Consider the following 20330-nt stretch of genomic DNA (forward strand, 5'->3'; position numbering starts at 1 on the left):
GCACCATTTATTAAAGAGGCTGTCTTTCCTCCAGTGAGGGTATTTGGCTCCTTTGTCAAAGATAAGGTATGAAGCATTTAACTCTTTAGGGAAGGTACCTAGACAGGGAATAGCTGAGTCAATTAGAGTTTCTATTTTTAGTTTTTGAGGACTCTATATTGATTTCCATTATGGTTGTACTAATTTACATCCCTACAATATAGAAGGGTTCTTTATGTTATTGATTTCTCATGTTCTTTTGCTATTTTTAAGAAATCTCTCTTTTCATGGTCACTACCTGCAATCCTGTCTTCTATATCCAATATTCTGTCATCACATTGGCTCATTCTGCCGTGCATAATTTCAATGGAGTTTTTAATCTCATGGATATCAGTTTGCACCTGTTTCATGGATTTCATTTCTTTCTTGTGTTGGGCATTCATGGTTTCCATCATGTTCCTGAGCTCCTCTATTTTTTTTAACCTGTGTCTTCTCTAGAATTATTAATCATGTCTTTCAGTATGGTCTCCATCTGTGTTATATGAGAAATTATTTCTTACTTCATTTTCTCCAGAGCCTCTTTCATCTGTTTTGTTAATTCCCTTGGTAGCAGTTCAGGGAATCTAGGTAGTTGAGTTTCAGACTGTTCCATCTTGTTGACCCCTGTATTTGCCTTTGGTGATCTGGTAGTCTGGGTTTGTGTCTTGTTTAGCTGTCTTCACATTTCTATTTTTTTTTTTTTTTTGTTACTGTTTTGGTTTAACTCCTGGGTTGCTGCTTGTATAATGTGTATTGTGAGTATCTTTACTGCTAGTATTTATTTATTTATTTATTTTTATTTTTTGGTACCAGGGGTTGAACTCAGGCCCTTGCACTCCTGAGGGAGGTAGCGGAACCACTGAGCCAAACCACTGGCCCTATTGCTTGTATTTAGAACTCTTAGGGAATGGCTACTTCTCAACTTGTCTTCTAGGTATAACTGGCCTTTGGTTTTGAGTATGTAATGGCCCTTATGCAGTATCAGTCTTGGCATACCAAGAAGGATAACTAACTAGAGCAATCACATCACCTTGGCCAAAGTAATACAATCAGCATTAACTATAGCACCAAACACAGCTTAGAAAATGACAAATTGTGTTAAGTATTAATCTGCCATTTTTAACCACAGAAACTAGATTTGTGGTTTTATATAAAAATCAAGGGACAACCAGAAATATGTTTGCAGTAAATAAGCCCTTCAATATAGTGGATTTACCCTCTGGGAAGAAGACTTACAAGGAGTCGCAAGGGGCAGAGAGATAGACAGGGAGAGGTCAGAAATAGGGCTAGAGGACACAGGAAGATCATGCAAACTTTGGGAAACTAGCAAAGACAGGCAGAAAAGAGAAAAGGAAAAAGAGACAAGAACAGAACAAGCTAACAGCAACAGGAAAATTAGAAACTGTATTTACTCTCTTATAAAAATAAGCACAATTGAGAAAAAAGAGAAAAAGAAAAAATGTACAAAAACAGGAACAAGAACAAAAATGAAGAAGAAAGGAGAAGAAAAAAAAGTCCCCTTCAATGTGTGTCACTGCTGTCACCAGTCGACAACATGGGCAGCAGTGTGCAGAACCAAGTTGATTAAATTCAGTGAGCCAGCCATAGTCCACAGAGATTCAGGCTGGTTTCTGGCTGTGAGGCTGGAATTGAGCTCCCCAACCTCCTGCAAGTTTTAACTCTGCATGGTTCTACAGCAGGTTTGAGCTGCCTTTCCCCCACAGTGGGCCTGGGTTCCAGTTACAGGTGCTGTTCCCAATTCACCAACCGCCATAGTCTGAAATATATTTATTATAGTGACTCGCTTTGCTCTTCTTGTGGGCTTCAACTTTCAACAATGAATCTCAGAGATGCCTTCTCTCTGATTCTCATTACTGCATCATCTTATCAAGCTCATAACAACGGATTTTCTGGCCTTGGGCACCTGTACTGTGTGGATCAGGATCCCTGCACAGCAGCCTGCACTGTCCAGTAGTTCAGATTGTCTGAGGCAAATAGTGAAATACAGGTAGTGACCTTAAAAAGTATAACCAGATTTTATTATGGTTGTGGGTAATTTTTATTTTCCTTGTTAATTTTTATAGCTTCCTTATGTAGACAAATAGTTGCAAACATTGATACAATATTTATTCTGTGCTTGACACAATTCTAACATTTTTATATAAATTAAGTGATTTTATCCAAATAATAACTCCATGATGTAGGAACTATGATTATTCCTTATTTACAGTGGAAGAATGGAGTCAGAGATGTAAAGCAACTTGGAGAAATTTGAGAAATGATAGCAAAGCAATGCTTTTTGTTTGGGGTATCTCACTCCAGTGTCTTTTTTACTACTGGTAATGTTTGAAGTCAAGAGCTTAGTTTTGTATCATTTACTCATACAATTCATCTAAAACTTGATATAGCAAATAAGCAAAAAGTCAAACATTTGGAGGAAAGAATGTTCATAGAAGCAAAGTTCTTAGTCATGAAAATGAAATATAACTTAACCAAAGTGTCAAATAATGTAAAATGATTGATCATGGCATAGAGTATTATGCAAACATTGGAAATTATGATTTAGAAAAAGTTAAAGAGCATAGTAAGTATTTATTACACAGGTCAAAGGGAAATTCAGGGTTCAAACTACATAATCCTAAAACTGTGTTAATTTGCATCTGCTTAGAAAGGATGTACCAGTAGGTACTACTCTTCACTTGTCACTTATTAGTTTTGTTACCTTGATTAATAATCAAACTCCTCTGTACCTCAGTTTCCACATCAGAAAATGGGACAATGCAGTTGTTTCAGCAGTTAAATAATTAGCACATTTATAATACTTAATATGCTGGCTGGCATTATGGATAACAATAAAAAAATAAGAAATCCCACATAAGAGCTAGAATTGAATAGCATACACACAGCCATAAAAAGTCTTTTGTAGTGTGGTATCCAATGCTACAACTTTGTCTACTTATTTTGCCCCTTATACTTTATAAATAATTTTAAGTTGAGTGAGATGAGGCAAATTTTTCATTGCGAATAAAAATAATTTGCCTTCAGTATCTGTCTTGTAAAATTATAAGATTTATTAAACACTAAAAAAGGGAAGTAAAAATTTCCTTTCCTATCAGATAACACCTCAAATCTAGAACTTTGATGTTTTAATTCAGTTGACAACTTTTGAACTCTAATTTAAAGCTATTTAGAGTTTTCATGTCAATTAGGATCAACAAATTGATAAAAATTATAAATTGGTTTTTGAAAGGCATAAGGCCATATTCATTTTTTGGAGTTATTCTAGCTATATTGGATTTCAGTTGTTAGGAAAAATAAAAGGAAGTTTTTATAATAGTGTCCTCTCATTATCCTCAAAATTTTTCTTCTTTTCTTTATTAAATAAATCTTTTAAATTTAAATTTTAAAAAATTATAATATATGCTAATATGTATTAATAAATCTACACATTGTGGAATGGAAAAATTAAATTGTTTAATATATGCATTACCTCATACTTATTTTTCATGGTAAGAAGACTTAAAATCCAATCTCATTAGAGAAATTTTATAATCTTTGGAGCTGTCTCAAGGACAAAGCTACGTGAGCAGAGGGACTATGCTGAGAGAGACTGAACAAGGGGTGCAGGATGTATTAATAAATCTACACATTGTGGAATGGAAAAATTAAATTGTTTAATATATGCATTACCTCATACTTATTTTTCATGGTAAGAAGACTTAAAATCCAATCTCATTAGAGAAATTTTATAATCTTTGGAGCTGTCTCAAGGACAAAGCTACGTGAGCAGAGGGACTATGCTGAGAGAGACTGAACAAGGGGTGCAGGGGAGGCTTATGACTGTCACTACTCTGCTCAGAATCTTCTCAGAGGAATTGATACATTTTTAATGTTATAATCTTTTAAAAGTTTGATTGACACATAATATTTGTGCATACCTATGAGGCCCAATGTTATGTTTTATAAGGCTTCCTCTTGGTGCAGGAGATTGAACCCAAGGCCTCACACATGCTAAGTATGCGCTCTAACACAGAGCTACACCTTTAGCCCTTGATGAGATATTAGATTCATATGTATATGGAGTCATGATCAGCTCAGAATGATTAGCATATCTATGACATTAAACTTTAATAATTTCTGTATGGAAAGTACAAAGTCCACTTTTATAACTACTTAATACATTGAATATTTAATACACTATAACTTTAATACATTAAGTATTTAATACATTAACTATACATTAATGTTTTATTGTTCATTTTAATCACCCTCTGTGCCACAGAACATCAGAATTTATTCTTTCTTACTATAACATCATATTCATTACCCACCTCTCACCAATACCTCCCACTTCCCCAGTCTTGAGTAACCACAACTGTACTTCCAACTTGTATAAAATCGACTCTTTAAATTTTCATATATGGAGGAGATTATTTGGTGTTCGTGCCTCACTTATTTCACTTATATCCATGTTGATATAAATAACAAAATTTCATCTTTTTATGGCTCAATAGTATTCTATTGTGTGTATATACCACATTTTCTTTGCTCTTTGCTCCACTGATAGACATTTAAGATGTTTATTACAGAACTAGCCACAATAACTTACATACTTCTTAAGGAAAGGCTAGCAAATCCTTGACCAAGGAAATGAGATTGTTCTCCTATGAATCTGGTTTCCCTAAAAGTGTACATAATGTCATAGCCCCTCTCTCTCTCTCTCTCTCTCTCTCTCTCTCTCTCTCAGGTCTCCTATGTAAAAGCAATTGACATCTGGATGGCAGTGTGCCTTCTGTTTGTGTTTGCTGCCTTGCTGGAATATGCAGCAGTGAACTTTGTCTCCAGGCAGCACAAGGAGTTCTTGCGCCTCCGAAGAAGACAGAAGAAGCAGAACAAGGTACAGTTAACCCTCAGTACAAAGTCATGTAAAGCTTGAGGAGGTTAATAGGCAATGTAATTTAGAAAACAGGCGAACACAGAATGAGCAAGAAGCTGAAGTTAATTTTTGTTGTTATTTTTCCTTTAAAAGTTACAAAACATCCTAAAAGTTATTCTTTTTAAATTGGGAATGGAATTGTTTGATTTAGCTAAATAAAAAAAATATAGGGCATGCATGTAAACCTGAATTTCAAATGGCTTCCAAGCAGTATCTAGTATAAGTATGTCCCAAATAGTGCGTGGGATGTGTTTATAATAAAAAATTACTTGTTAATCTGAAATTCAAATTTGATTGCACTCTCTATATATTATCTGACTGTAATTAGGTATAAAGACTCAATTTGACAAAGTTAATTAAAATCCTGGCTATTATGAATATTGATCATTTATGTATGTTAAGACTGTGTGTGCATATAACTGATTTGATTGATTTTTTATTTGCTCCGGTTTTATGGAAATAATGCCATATTTATATAGACTACAACTTGATGAATCTAATTAGATCAATTTCATTATCTTGACTTAAACTTTAATGCAGAAATTTAAGCTTTACACTATCAAAGACTTAAAGTTTGAAATTTGAAATATATACTTCAGTATCTCCAGTTTAGTGGTTCCTGAACTTGCTTATGTATTAGAATCGCCTGGAGATTTTTCAAAAAATGAAAAACCTTGGCCACATCAAACAATTAAATCCCAATTTCTGGATGGAGCACACTGTTAAGCCAGTATCAATATTTCTATAGATCCGTGGCAATTCCAGTGTGTGGGCATGTTTGGAAATTACTGCTCTGATTTATAACCTAATCTCATATAGGATATCAAATACATTTACCTGTTTTCTGTTTCAAACTCCACAAGAGAAATATGCTTTTTTATATAGCGAATGTTACCTCCATAATAATATTGTTCTTATTATTAATATTGTTAGAGAAGCAAGTTAAAATTTTCTATACAGTAGATGAGATTTTTCTAAAAATCTGTCTTCTACCAAATTTGATAAATTAAACCTGCTGAAGCCACAATTATATGCTACTGTGTTGGAGCAAGCCCCAAAATATTTCACTGTCAAACTAAATGTTTCTAAATATCTGATGTAAAGCTATATATTTGCTGTTAGATATTGCTTATATTGAGGCATTTATATGTGTGAGCTCACGGAGACCTGTTTGCATCTTCCAAACTATTTCCTCAACATACTCTGAAAAAGAAAAATATGCCGGGCATGGTGGCGCACGCCTGTAATCCCAGTACTCAGGAGGCTGAGTCAGGAGGATTGCTGTGAGTTCGAGACCAGCCTGAACTACATAGTGAGTTCTAGGTCAGTCTGAACTACATAGTGTTATTTATTATTTATAATTATGTATTTATATATTTATATATATATGTATAAATTTATAGGTGCCTGCCTTTCCTCTAACTCACTGCTACATTTTAAAACACTCATCTGTCCCTATGCAGCCTAAGGAAAACAAACCAACATGCACAAATAATATCCTTTCGATTGTATGTTATCTTTTAATATTGGATCCTTAGAAATTTTCCTCTTCCTACCTCCTTTTTGGTGCTAACCATTTCTTCAATCCATCCGTAGGACAAACTCACAGTGGTAGTTTAGGGGCACTTGTGCTATCCAGGAAATATTAAATTGCCATGGAATTTCAGCACATAATTAGTACAGAGTTTAAACAACTCATGCTACAACTACCAGTAGGAGGCTTAAGTCATTCAACAACTCCCTTTAGGCTCTTACACTGCTCAGTTTTCCCCAGTTGTACCTTATAGTGATAAGAGTCACATGGGACTCTTGTGGGAAATTACAAATTTTCAGTGAACTTCCCTGAAGACACTGATTCATAAAGTTTGAGATGGAAGCAAGAATCTATATTCTTCAATGCTCCAGGTGATTCTTATAATGAGATAAATGTGAAAATCACTATATTGGCTAACTGTATGCCTTCTTACACCACAGATGGAAAATGAGTTCTGTTTTGCTTCCCACTTCTGAATAGTTGGTAAGGGATAACAGAGCAATCCTATTCTAGATGTTTTTGGAATGGTGTGGAGGGAGGATTCTAGGGCTATATCTGGGCTCTCAAGAGAACAAGTTCTATGGTTGATTAACAATGTCTGTCATGATAGAAAAATAGCCATTAAACACGACAAAAAAAAGTTAAACCCAATTTATCAGTAAATATCATAAAGTAAAACAAACCAAGCATTATAATTAAAAACAAAGACTGTCAGATGAAATAAAAAATTAAATAAAACCCAACTCAATTCAAACATTGATCAAATAAAGCCAGTTTAGCTGTATTAATACTAGAAAAAGTTCTTTCTTTCTTTACTAGGGCAATCCTATAGGCTGTGGGTGAGTGGCACAAAGTTAAGTCCTGTTTTGCCCTTGGGAAGGCCTGTAAGTGGAGAGGTGTGTGGATGTCAAGGTTAGAGAATTGCTGGGTTTCAGAAGAGAGAAATTTTACTTTAGACTATGTCTCTGTAGTCTGTGGAAAAGGGAAAGGCTGCAGATATTCCAGGTGAGGTTTTCTATATCAGCCAAAGCCGAGGTGGGACAGAATGATGTGGCACAGATTAACACAATGTTTACTGAGTGCTGTTGCTGAAGCCTTCTGCTGAGCCTAGAGGGAAAGGGAAGGTTCTGCACCCAAAAAGCTTAGTCCTGTAGTAGGGATTGTAAATAAGATCAAGTTATCAAAATCAAAATCCAAAGAAGAAATGATAAGCAGAAAGGGAGGGGCTGTGAAGATTCAGAAAGGGATACAATTCCTTGTGACTGGGAACAGAACACATAGAGAAGAGGGTGACAATGAAGAAAAAGAAAAATTATTGAAGAAAAGTTGTGCACTGTGTGTTGGAAATCTTTCCTTTTACACGACTGAAGAACAAATTTATGAACTCTTCAGCAAAAGTGGTGACAAAGATGATCATTATGAGTTTGGATAAAAGAAGAAAACAGCATGTGGCTTCTGTTTTGTGGAGTACTAATCCAGAGCAGATGCAGAAAATGCCTTGCGTTTCCTAAACAGAACTCATCTGGACGACAGGATCATTTGTACAGACTGGGATGCGGGCTTCAAGGAGGGCAGGCAATACACGGGCGCAGGTGAGCCAGAGGCCAGGTTTGCGATGAGTGCAGGCAGGACTGTGACACTAGAAGGGGGTGCTATGGCAAACTCGCACAAAAGCAATAAGTGGCGAGAGCTCTATCATTGCAAAATTCCCTCCATTGGACTGCTGAAGAAATTACCAGAACCATTTTCTGTTATCACATCAAAAAGTGTTTCATGTGGCTGAGGATGAAGTTCGTTGGTAGAGCAAAAAGAAATGTGTTCCTCAGCAGCAGATTCAGTCTATGACTTTTGTGGTTGTTGTTGTACTGGGGATCAAACTCAGGCCCTTGTGCTTGCAAGGCAGGTGGCAGAACCACCGAGCCCAATTTCCAGCCCAAGTCTATGATGTTAATTAATTTATCAGCCAAAAATACCACACATCTAGGAAGACTAGAAAAATGTAAAAGTTTATTTTCTATTGCTTGGGTCTAAGTAGGCTCGTGATCTACACTGGGACTTGGAATGATGCTTTTTCAAATTTGAAGTTTGCATGATGTAAAGTTCTTCAAGGTAAAATGGAGTTTTGCTATGTTGTATAGTTTTGCTGTAAATTAGGAAGATTTGTCTGACAACTGCATTTGTTTTCTATGTTGAATTCTCATCTGTAAAGGCAAACTTTGACCTTCTTATTTAGCACAAAAGCCTGAGGTCTCAGGACCCTCCCTACTTCTGTGCTTTAGTGCAAGACTTGAGTTCTGCTAAATATATTTTTCAAAAGATGTGATGTTTTCCCTAAAGCTAAAAAAGGAAGTCTAACACGGAGACCCTCACTTTGTTTTGCCTGTATAAAGCAAGAGATGATTTCCTATGTGTGAGTATAATTTTCCCTAATTAGAAAAGATACAAAATGTTTTCATCTAGCAACAGAGCATCTTCCAACATCCGGTAGTATGTGAAGGTTGCAGCCGGAGTGCTCTAAATTAGACTAAGTGTGGATTTTCTCATTCAATTCCAAACTAGTTATTGGAATTTTTTAAAGCACTGCTAATAGTTGTGAAGTAAGAAGAAACCATTTACAAACATTTAATGATACACTATTCATTTGTTTTTACACTGTAATTTGAACTAATTTATATTCTTCTGTAGTAAGACATAACTCAGATTTCTAAAGGCCTTAAAATCAAAGATACTGGTTTTTATGTCTTTTGTAACAGATTACAATAAAGTTGGAAAAACCTATTGTCAAAAATATATTAGAAAAAGTAGACTTTTAGAAAATCACTGTTAGATATTTCATAATTAGAGAAGATTACTTTAATAGAGCAATTTAATAATCATAGATATTTGTGAAACCCATAAAATAGCCTCAAAATATACAATATTAAATTGCAAATATAAAGAAGAAATAAGCAAACCCATCATCATAGTGAGGGATTTAAAAATACCTCTTAGTAAATGACTGAAAACAAGCAGATACAAAGGTCAGTAAGGGTATAAAACATTTAATAAGAGAACAAACTCACTGGCCCCACAAATACAAAAAATACATTTTTCTCAAATGCAGAAAGAATATTTCGATAAGTTTACTATGAGTCAGCCCATAAAGTAAGTTACAACAAATATCAAAGGGTTGAAATAAAAGAATATGCAATATGAATATCTAGACAGAATTGAGCTAAATTTTGGCAATAAAATGATAATTAGAAAAATCTCCATAAGTTGTAAAATAACAATATGACTCTAAAATAATTCAAGATTCAAAAAATCCAAAATGGCAGTTAAATATAAACAATGATTTATAGTCTGAAGAAGCAGCAAGTAGGTGAGTATTTTACCCCAGCAACCCTACAGACTCAGGTTCAGGTACTATGAGAACACAGTTTAACCATAACTAAGTTTTGCCAGGTAAAAAGGAGGTAGAAGACAGAGAATATGATAGAGTTGTAGGAAGACTGGAAGGCAAGAAGGTAGGAAGAGAGAAACATGGAGTTAAGAGTGTTCACCAAGGAGTGGCTTTAAAGATAAAGCAGAAACCCTAAGGTAGATAGATGAGGAAGAACATGAAGGAAACACTGGCTATTCACCGGAAATAAAGATAAAGACAAGGTCATAACAGTATGAATATATGGCTAAGGTTGGTTGGAGGAAAAGTATTGATAGGTAGTCCAGAAATAGGGAGGCCAGGATGGGATCAGTAAACTATATGGATATTGAACCTCCTTCCCCTAGGAAAGGTGATATTAGTGAGAGTGTTGGGTCAAGAGGGAGAAAAAGGCTGAAGTAATCAACTAATAAGAGATTATGGTGAGGTGCTGGTAGGTAAAAGCAATAATAAGGAAAATTCAGAGTGAAGTTACCAGCGAGATTTCAGAGGTATGAAAGGAGCTAAGTTTGAGGGAAGAGAAAGGAGAGATGGGTGCTACAGTGGGAAACAAAGACAATTAAGATTAGACACTTTTTGGAGATACCACTTGACAGAATCACTGTTTTGTCTTTTTTAAAACTGTTGACAAAGGTAAATATGAATGCTTTGCTTGGAAATGTTCTTGAGTTTGCATTTCTCAAAATGAGAATTTAAGGCACTGTTTAATGACAAAAGTTATGACATGGGTAGTGGGACGTAAAGAGCAAAACAAATAATGCTTGATGTTTACAGTCAAGGCTACTAATTATCACTGATGACTGAATCTTGAAAAAAAAAAAGAGGCATTTTAAAATTATCTTTCCCTTCGGAAAGGCAGAACTTTTCAAATTTTTGGAGTCTGATCCATGGTAAGCAACAAATGGCAGGACCTTTCACTGAAGGCTTACTATATGCCAGATATTATTCTAAACACTTTATATATAGCAATTCCTTTAATCCCTACCTCAACTCTGCAAATAGTGCAATCATACAGCCTACCTTATGTGGGAAAGTCTTGTTTTATACATATGACTTTCCCAATACCTTGTTTGATTTAGTATTTGTTCCAGGTTCTTCATTTTAAACAAAATCTTTTTATCAATATTTTCATTAAAATAAACTTGCCAGGTGAGATAGCACATGCCTGTAAACCTAGAATTGGAGGATGCTGAGGCAGGAGGATTACAAGTTTGAGCCCTGCCTGGGCAATTTAGTGAGATCCTGTCTCAAAATTTAAAAAAAAATTTTTTAAAGGGCCTGGTGTGTATGTATCTCAGTGCTGTGATAACAAAACTCCCCCATTAAACCAATCCTGGCCAGTACTACTATGCAATAATAGGATAATATATAAACACTGACCCAAACCAGCATGAAATAAAAAGAAAACTTCCTTCCAATGACAAGGGAACTTTCATGAGGCCAAAATAAATGACTTTGCCAATTTGCAATTTAGATGTACAATACTGTTTGCAATGCAGGTATTCCTGGAAGATTAAGAAGAAACAAGATGCCCTGGAAAATGCATTTCTAGGATATACACATTTGCTAACTGAGATTCTTTCTGACATCTTCAATCCCTTATAAAAACCCCAACCTCTTACCCTGATGGGACAGCCTCTTGGAACTTGCCCACTGCTCTCTTGCAGTATATCAATAAACTCTACATTTCTATATTTCTACATTCTTGATAGTTTGTAAATTTTTACTGCCCACATCACTGGCCCTCCATATGCAATTTTGCATAGCAAGTGCAAAGACCTTTGGTTCAATCTTCAGTACCATAAAAGAACAAATAGGTCTTGTTGACTTCCACTTGGGCTCCTGTTATGGTGTAATCTCCAAGTGTGGGGTAATACACGCACAGTGTCTTAGTTATTTTTCTCATTGCTGAGAAAAACAGCACATGTTAAAGGAGGAAAGATTTATTTTAGTTCACAGTTTGTAGTTGTTTTAGTCCATAGTCAACTGGTAGGGTGGCAGGGCAGAGGGGCATCGCAGAAAAGAAATAGTCCATGGCATCATAGGTAGAAGGCAGTAAGCAGCAAGCAGCAGTAGCATCCTGCCCTCCCCCTTTCTTTTCTATGCCATCTACACTACGAGCCACACCCAGGATGGGATTTCCATTATCTACATCCTTAATACCAGTATCACACCCTTAATGCACATCCAGCCACCTTCCCTACCTTTGACCACAAGAGGCTTGGGGGGACATCTATATACAAGGTATAATATGCAGTGAATCAGTTCTCACTTTAACATGTGATGAAAGGTAAAACAAGAAAAGAAAACAAAACAAAATCATGATCCGCGGTCTCTTTTCTTTATGTTTTCCACGTGTAACATTACCTAACATTTCTTTTCCAGGATAAATTGTAAGGAGTTTTCTCATAAAATGAAATGCATTTGGATACAAAAAGTTGGGGATAGTTGATTCTTTCTTTTGGTCTTTGGCAGAGATGGGGCACTGCTGTCCCTATTGGCCACTTGGGTACCTGCTTGGTCAATGGCTTGGCATAGAAAATCCATGATGTCACCAGGCCATCTCTTGGTGGGGGCCAGTGGAAAATAAAGAAAATTGTAGATTTCATGAACATGAAACAAACAAAAAATACAAAGTGGGCATTCTTGTTCTAAAGCATCTGAATGCTCAGAATTGAGTAGTTCTATCAGTTTGCATGATATAGATCTGTAATTGTCTTATTGTTTGATAACACATTTTATTTCACAATAATCAACATTATAATGTTGTAATGTCTGTTAATGTCACTTTTCCACTAAAATGATTGTCCTGGTTCAGATAGATTAGGTAGTCATCCTATTAATAATAAATATAATGCTTTTGTCCCAATTTAAAGATGAGGAGACCAACAATGTGAAATAGGGAAAAGGGCTTCACTGCTGTCCCTATTGGCCACTTGGGTACCTGCTTGGTCAATGGCTTGGCATAGAAAATCCATGATGTCACCAGGCCATCTCTTGGTGGGGGCCAGTGGAAAATAAAGAAAATTGTAGATTTCATGAACATGAAACAAACAAAAAATACAAAGTGGGCATTCTTGTTCTAAAGCATCTGAATGCTCAGAATTGAGTAGTTCTATCAGTTTGCATGATATAGATCTGTAATTGTCTTATTGTTTGATAACACATTTTATTTCACAATAATCAACATTATAATGTTGTAATGTCTGTTAATGTCACTTTTCCACTAAAATGATTGTCCTGGTTCAGATAGATTAGGTAGTCATCCTATTAATAATAAATATAATGCTTTTGTCCCAATTTAAAGATGAGGAGACCAACAATGTGAAATAGGAAGAAAAGGGCTAAAGGTGTAGGGGAAGTGGGAAGCGTAGGGGAAAGGAAATAAGGGAAAAATGTGAGAAAATGAAAATATGGAAATAAAATATTTGTAAATAGGGAAGGGAGGAGGGGGTAAAGGGGGGGTAGGGGTAGGGAGAAAAAAATGAGAACCAAGACCTGTCATGTAAAGGTATAAGATCCCAATGATGAATGTAACTGTACTGTACACCTAAAATGTACCAATAAACTCAATGAGGAAAAAAAGATGAGGAGACCAAGAGAGGTTAGAGTGCCTAAAGCCACACATAGTAGTCCCCATAATCCTTGATCTTAAAAACTATGCATGTGCTATTCACAGTGTATATTTTGCATCTTTATAACACAGTACCACATGCAAACTTAAAATATTTCTAATGTACTCTAATAAATTCTATGCTATCTTTTTAAATGTTAGTGGATCAGGGCCAGGACTTAGGTGAGGTCAGACAAGTGCAAAATCAGATCTTGTTTCTCTTTAAAAGTTTGATATTTTGTTCACCATTAATTTTTTGCATAATAAGTATTTGAAGTACTGCATTAAACTATCATTTCTCTTGAACGGTGGAGCTTTTAGCAACCCCTCAATTTTGCACCTGAGGCTTCATTTTATTTCTACTCGTTCAGGTCATGAATTATTAAATTAACTTTCACAAACCCTAGCTGCTTATAGCTTGAGTTAAAAACAAAACAAAAAACAATCTTTTCAAAATGTTCAATATTCACAGTGCAAAAGTCAATTCTTCAATTTCCCACTGGGGAACTGACCTCTGAACATGATACACATTGATTCCTTCAAAAATATAAGAAAAAATCAAGAGCAGATGATTTCCCAAAGAGACCATGGCAATAAAATTTATTCAAGGATGATCTATTGAGAGTTCCTGAGATTACATTTGCAAGCATGGGAAAGTGCCTGGTGTTTACTGAACAATCAAATTATGAAACGGGGTCACTTTCAAGGAGAGGCCAGGCAATTTGCAACTGGGTATATTTGCTTTGATTATTTCATCTACATTTGACAAAGCAGCTACTGTCTATTTTATCAAAGAAAAGTTTCTCAGAAACAATCATACCCATATCATCACTGACAGAATTGCCAAACCCACTCTATTAGTAGTGACACCCTAGGTCTGTGTGGTAAAACCTCATTCTCATGTTATCTCTGCTGTTCCAATACAAAGTACTTACACAATGTGTTAACAACTCTACTACAAAGACTTTAAGGCCTCATGTGCCTTTACCTTACTTTTGACTTTGTGTTTGATTTCAGATGTCTCCAGTTATCCAGATAGCCAGGACTTCTTTATATATTCTCAGTGACTAAAAAGAAATTGTAGCTGCTTGAGAACATGGTTATGACTTGAAGGCCACCCAATGACAATCTGCCTTTTAAAAGAATGATGTAAACAGCGCATGGTTTTATACTGTTTAATACGCAAACCCTACCTCCAAGAACATATGCAGCCTCTTAACCTGATTAAATAAGAATGTCAGGCCTTGATCAATATGTCTCAGATGACAGTAATTTGTGAAAATGAGAATTCCATAATCAGTTTTTGTCATTTTCTCTCTCCTCCTCTATTTTCCTCAGCTTGTAAATCACAGCTAAACTTCTAACTCCCAAAAGATTATTTTTTGATCCTACAGCTGGCTTGTTTCTTTTCCTAACATGCATCACTTCCTACCTACGGTCTTATGGAAGGATATATAATTGAAACAGTATCGAGAGATAGCATTTAGTGTATTTTACTTAGAAGTACCTGAACCCTTCTCTCAACTAATTATCTTCCCATTAAGCCATTAAGGAGAAATCAACATTTAACTGTTTTGAAACACACTGAACTACTTTTACTTTTTACTATGCTTTAACCTAAAAACCCCAATGTAATGCCCCATGCAGGAGAACAACCTAAAAGAAGTCCCTGGCCCTCCCACTGGGTAGGTGCAGAAGCCCTACACTGCCTACTTCCTCTTCAATGTTCCAAGAGCCTTAGCTCTTCCAGTTCCAACAGGACCCAATACCAGTGGTCACCTAGAAATGGATTATTTAAATCCATGAAGATCCACTTCTACAAAGTATAATTCAATCAATGTCTCAGAATATCTTCAAAGTAGCACTCCTTTTTCTTGTGCTTGAAAATATTTCTCTCTCTTCCTAGAAACATCCCTTCAAACAGTTGAGGATGGTGAGACGGCAAGTCTTCTCAAATGTCTGTTCAATTGACCTAGTACTTCCTGTGATATGGCTAACAGGTGCTCACCTGCTGGTCACATTTTCTTTAGTTTTCTAATGAGCATTTTGAAGTAGGAGTCACTGAATTTGAAAGATATCCTAGGAATGAACAACATGTAACACAAATCACCCGTAGTATCTTCTCTTTTTCTCTGGACTTTTGGTTCCTTTTAGTAGAGAACTAAATTATAGCAGTTTAAATACTCATTCCATAATTGACTCATTTTAACCTTGTTAATGCTTGCTAATTTCTGAGGTATTTTCTTCTATTATTAAAACAAACAGCCATCAAGATAACTCCCCTTGATTATGTGGTGGTTGTTTTTGTTCCTAATAGTGTTTTAAATTTATTCCTATAAATTTTATCTAATAAAATTTAGCACATTGTTGTATATTATATTAATCTCTTTAGTATTCATCTTTTATAGTAATTCTGTCATCTGGAAAATTAGCTGCCACTTCTAGCTTTGACATTTATAGGCAAATAGATGTCATTGTCCATTAGCCAAAGACCACTAGGAACAAGTCTCTCGCTAAACAAGTGGGGTTTACTACTCTACACTGAGGGAGAATGTACAGCATAAGAAGCTGAAGTTGGGGATGGTGGCAGTGGTTTCCATAAATTTGCTGATTTGTAGATGAGGAGTCTAAGGAAGCAGAGATTTGCTCTAGAATAGATGCTATCAGAAAAGGGAAATTCTATAATTTGTGATCTCAATAAATCTTAGGTATAGGATGCCAGACTAGAATGAGGATAAAATTATAATTTGGAAAGAAGTAGCAAGCTCTCATTTTGCCAAGAGAAATCATTTAGTATTTAGTAAGTGGAATAGTGAGCTTGTCTGTATTGAGACAAAATTATGGAGTGGCTTTATTTCACCTCACGTTATTAGACATAGTCTGAGACCGACTTTGATGCTCTTTTTAAAAATTAAAAAAAATTTTTTTTCTGTACTGGGAATTGAACTCAGGACCTTGTGCTTGACAGGCAGGCATGGGGCCATTGAGCTAAATCCCTGGCCCAGTCTGAGATTAACTTTATGTGAGGTTGGTGACATGTGAGATGGCTTGAACTTTCTCCTTTTAAATAGAAAACGAAACTGCCAACTTTAAACAGAAGTTCTATAGCTTACCACTTCTGTGATCTTCATAGTCAGCTTACTTAAAAACAAAAAGAAAAATACCCTACCCGTAAGATAAAACTCTCTGTGACTCTGTCCCTCACCTTTAATATGAGACTAATAATCATTTTTACCTTGGGTTTGAGGGGAAAATTAAAAAAAAAAATAGCTCCCATGGCTAAAGCTCACAAATACACCCTGGCACCTGTAAGTTCTATATTCAGTGACTCCTATTTTAGTATCCACTTTCTCCACCACATTGGTATGTAGTACACTCTGTATCATAAAGCTTTTGCTCAATTTATTGGGAAATATGTTCTACAAATAAATATCCTACCATAGCTGCAACTGCCTAACTACATACCCCCTCCTCCATTTTTATTCCTCTTATGTCTTTCTTCCACAAAAGGAAACTGCAGTGCAAAAAAAAAAAGATATGACCTGTAAAACAGCTATTTTTAAGCATATGAATGAAATGATGAATTTTTGGTTTCACTCTGTAATGTTTAAACAAGACAGAAGTGGAAAGAATTAGAAAGGAAAGGTAGTGGGACAGTGTTCACCTACAGTGGTTTCATCCACTCTAAAAGAAATAGTGGAAATGTTTAAATTTAGTTTGTTGCTAAAATTGACAGCGTCAAATAAGAAATCTTACACCTTAAATCATCCTAGAATACTCAGGAATTGACCATAATCTGTAAAATCACACTCTTCCATTTGCAGACCACAGCAAAATGTTCACAGGCTGGTGCTGGCATACTGACCATATCTTGATCATTCTCCTCTTGGCCAGGGCATATCAAAATTAGGTTTACATGAGAATGAGGTAAACCCCTGGAGGCCTAGGCAAACCCAGATTCCTGACTGTCAGCCTGAGAGATCTGATTTACTTTAGGTAAGGACAGAACCTGAGATTGCACTTTTCTAACAAATGCCTGATGACTAGTGACAGTCCAGAGAAGTCCCAACATGCCTTTTAGTAATAGCAAAGTTATGATTGCTTCACGCCCTTGCCAAAGTCATGGAAATACATTAACTCCGGGGACTGATTCCATGTTTGGAAATCAGCCACTGTAAGATTAATAAGTACAAAATAAGGTGCTTCGTAGAAGACTTGTTTAGAATCTAAATCCCTATAGATTCCCTTTTTCCTTGTCCTTGGAAAGTAAATTCCATAATTGTATCTCTTATTTTCCTCCTTTTAAGAAGAATCTAGTGAAATGATGTGCTCTCTTTTATTATTTTCCATTTTCCATATTCTACCACCTGTTTGCACAAGGTGTTTAATGATGATTTCATAGATCATTCATTAAAGTAACAACTGTTTAGGGCTGGGAATTTATCTTAGTGGTTCCGCCGCCTGTCTCGTAAGCACAAGGTCCTGATCTCTGGTACCCAAAAAAAAAAAAAAAAAAAAAAAAAAAAAAGTAACAACTGTTGCTCTAGCCAGGATGGTGCTGAAGAGCATGTAACTACTTCCTCAAGGAAGCAGAAAGCCTGTTTGTTTCGTATCTTAAAGGCTGAGGAGTTTAGATGAGGCTTGAATAGATTCACATGGATTAGGAACATAAATGTAGTTGTAAAAGTCATCCAGAATAAATAAATGTCATTGTATTTTGTAATCGCCATATTACCTGTGTTTTAAGGTAATTTCTTTCATCTTGTTAGGTATTATGACAGACTGTTATTTCAGGACTTGTAATGCAAAATTCTCTTTCCTAAGATGTAAAGTGATTTGCAGAAGTAGCTTCGCAAATGAAGCTACTTTCTTTGTAGTGACTCCCTCTGATTCTTTCAGGCTACTTTCCATTACAACTATGTTTTTTTACTTCTTTCCTTCTTACTTGCTGATATTTTTGTCTCTCTTTTTTCACTCTGCATGATTTTCTATTTCCTTACTCTTAATTTCATATCTTCAAATTTCATTTTATTTATTGTTTATTCCCACACTCAGTGTAAATGTACTGCACACCTGCTATAAGCCATCCACAAAGTCCAATAAAGTCTGTCTTTGGGATGCTCACAGTTCAGAGAAAGACAGATCAGTAATCATGTTTTCTATGTACATATGACACACTTTATGGCAGAAGCCATAGGAGTGATACGGAAACAGCAGAGAGGCTCTGTTGCAGGCACTGTTGATGAGTCAACTATATCCCTGTGGTGTTCACTGTTTCCATATATTCCAGTGGCTCCCTACTACTCTGCTTTGGTGTGGGAAGAGAGGATTATCTTAGGTCCCAGCAGCATGTTCAAGTTTTGCAAAGCAGGCTGGAAACACTAAGGACTCAGCACTCAATAAACAGCTGTACATCAATAATAGTAGAGGGCTGGGCATAAATATCCTAGTTATCTTATTCCTGTGAGGCATATTCTATATTAATGGGATTGTGCCCAGTAGACCACAGTGAAACGTGCTTACCAAAGCACCCTAAATTGGCGATCTTCTCTGTCCTGAATCATTTCTCTACTCTTCTACTAGTGCTTCCTGATATCACCTCCCAGATAAACCACTTGTACTCACATCCTATTTCAGGGTCTTCTAGAAAACGCTAACTAATACAGATACCAAGCCATCCCAGGGATCCCTGAGATGTGAGTACCAAAATAGGAGAATGGAGAGCTGAGCAGGTGCCAGGTAAGGATAGGTTCTGAATCATGCTAAGAAGGCTGGATTTCCTACCGAAGGTGACAGGGACACATTAAGGCTTTTGAAATAGGGGGATGGCATGGTAAAATTTGCATTACGGAAAATTAACCCAGTTGAGCACTCTGCAGAGTGCTTCAAATAGAGCAAGATTAGAGTAGGAAAAAAATGAAAATTTTTCTTGCAATCAAAACCAGAGACGATGAGGTCCTGAAAAATGGCAAACTGTTCAATCATGCTTAGAAAAATAAGAAAGTAAACTCAATACAACATGTACTAATTGAATATATGGAATGCTATAAGGAAGGAGTCTAAGATGCCTTCTAGGAGTATGGATTTATCAAGAGGGAGATTGTGGTATTATAGAGCGGAAGGGCAAGTATTAAGCTCAGTGTAGGAAATAATGAAATTGGAGACATGGAGGTAGACATGTTCATGAGATAGAGTGCTCAGGCAAGAGGAATGGATTAGCTGGACATATTGAAGTGTCCTCAGGACATAGATGGAGGTGTAGACATAGATGAGATTACTCAGGAAGAGTGTGTACAAAATGAGAAGAGAAGGAGAGGGAACAGAGCTGGTCCGAGAAGGTCTGGGGAAAAAGCACAAAGGGGCAGGACAGGAAAGGAAGGGAAGAGCAGGAAGTCAAGGACAAAGCCCTGTGAGTACCAGAATGTCAGAGACAGAGGAAAAGGAGTCTACAAGGGAGACAGAAACAATATGATGTTCTCACCATATCATAAAGAATTAGATCCAGCAAAGTGCAGGGATCATGGGACCTTACAGGAAAAAAAAAAAAAAAAAAAAAAAAAACTGTGGAAGAGAATGGACATGCTCCTCCTTCCCTTAAAAAAAAAAAAAAAAAAAAGAAAACAAGAAACAAAAAAAGCTTCCATTGCTCAAGAAACGGGAGCTATTAAAAGGTTTTTCAGATAATTGAATGCTACTTACAGATTGGAACTATAGAAATACCACTGTATAGAAAGGATGAGACTGGAATAAGGCACAAGATCAGGAAAATGCTACTTAAGCAATTCTATTTAAACACACTATCGTTTTA

At 36.0% G+C, this 20330-nt stretch overlaps 1 protein-coding gene and 1 pseudogene across 3 annotated transcripts in view; both read left to right on the forward strand.

The window, feature by feature from the left end:
• The window catches only part of Glra2 (glycine receptor alpha 2), a 204452-nt gene that overhangs the window by 146557 nt on the left and 37565 nt on the right, over positions 1 to 20330 (forward strand). For all 3 annotated transcript variants that reach the window (XM_033760532.1, XM_033760530.1, XM_033760531.1), the window contains exon 9: positions 4766 to 4915. In XM_033760532.1, coding sequence (XP_033616423.1) covers positions 4766 to 4915 — 150 coding nt within the window. The remainder of the gene's footprint in view (positions 1 to 4765; positions 4916 to 20330) is intronic.
• Positions 7693 to 8168, forward strand: LOC117284722 (annotated as a pseudogene).

The sequence above is a fragment of the Fukomys damarensis genome, unplaced genomic scaffold (assembly GCF_012274545.1).
Source record: "Fukomys damarensis isolate Sample0158 unplaced genomic scaffold, DMR_v1.0_HiC HiC_scaffold_39, whole genome shotgun sequence".
Lineage (NCBI taxonomy): Eukaryota > Metazoa > Chordata > Mammalia > Rodentia > Bathyergidae > Fukomys > Fukomys damarensis.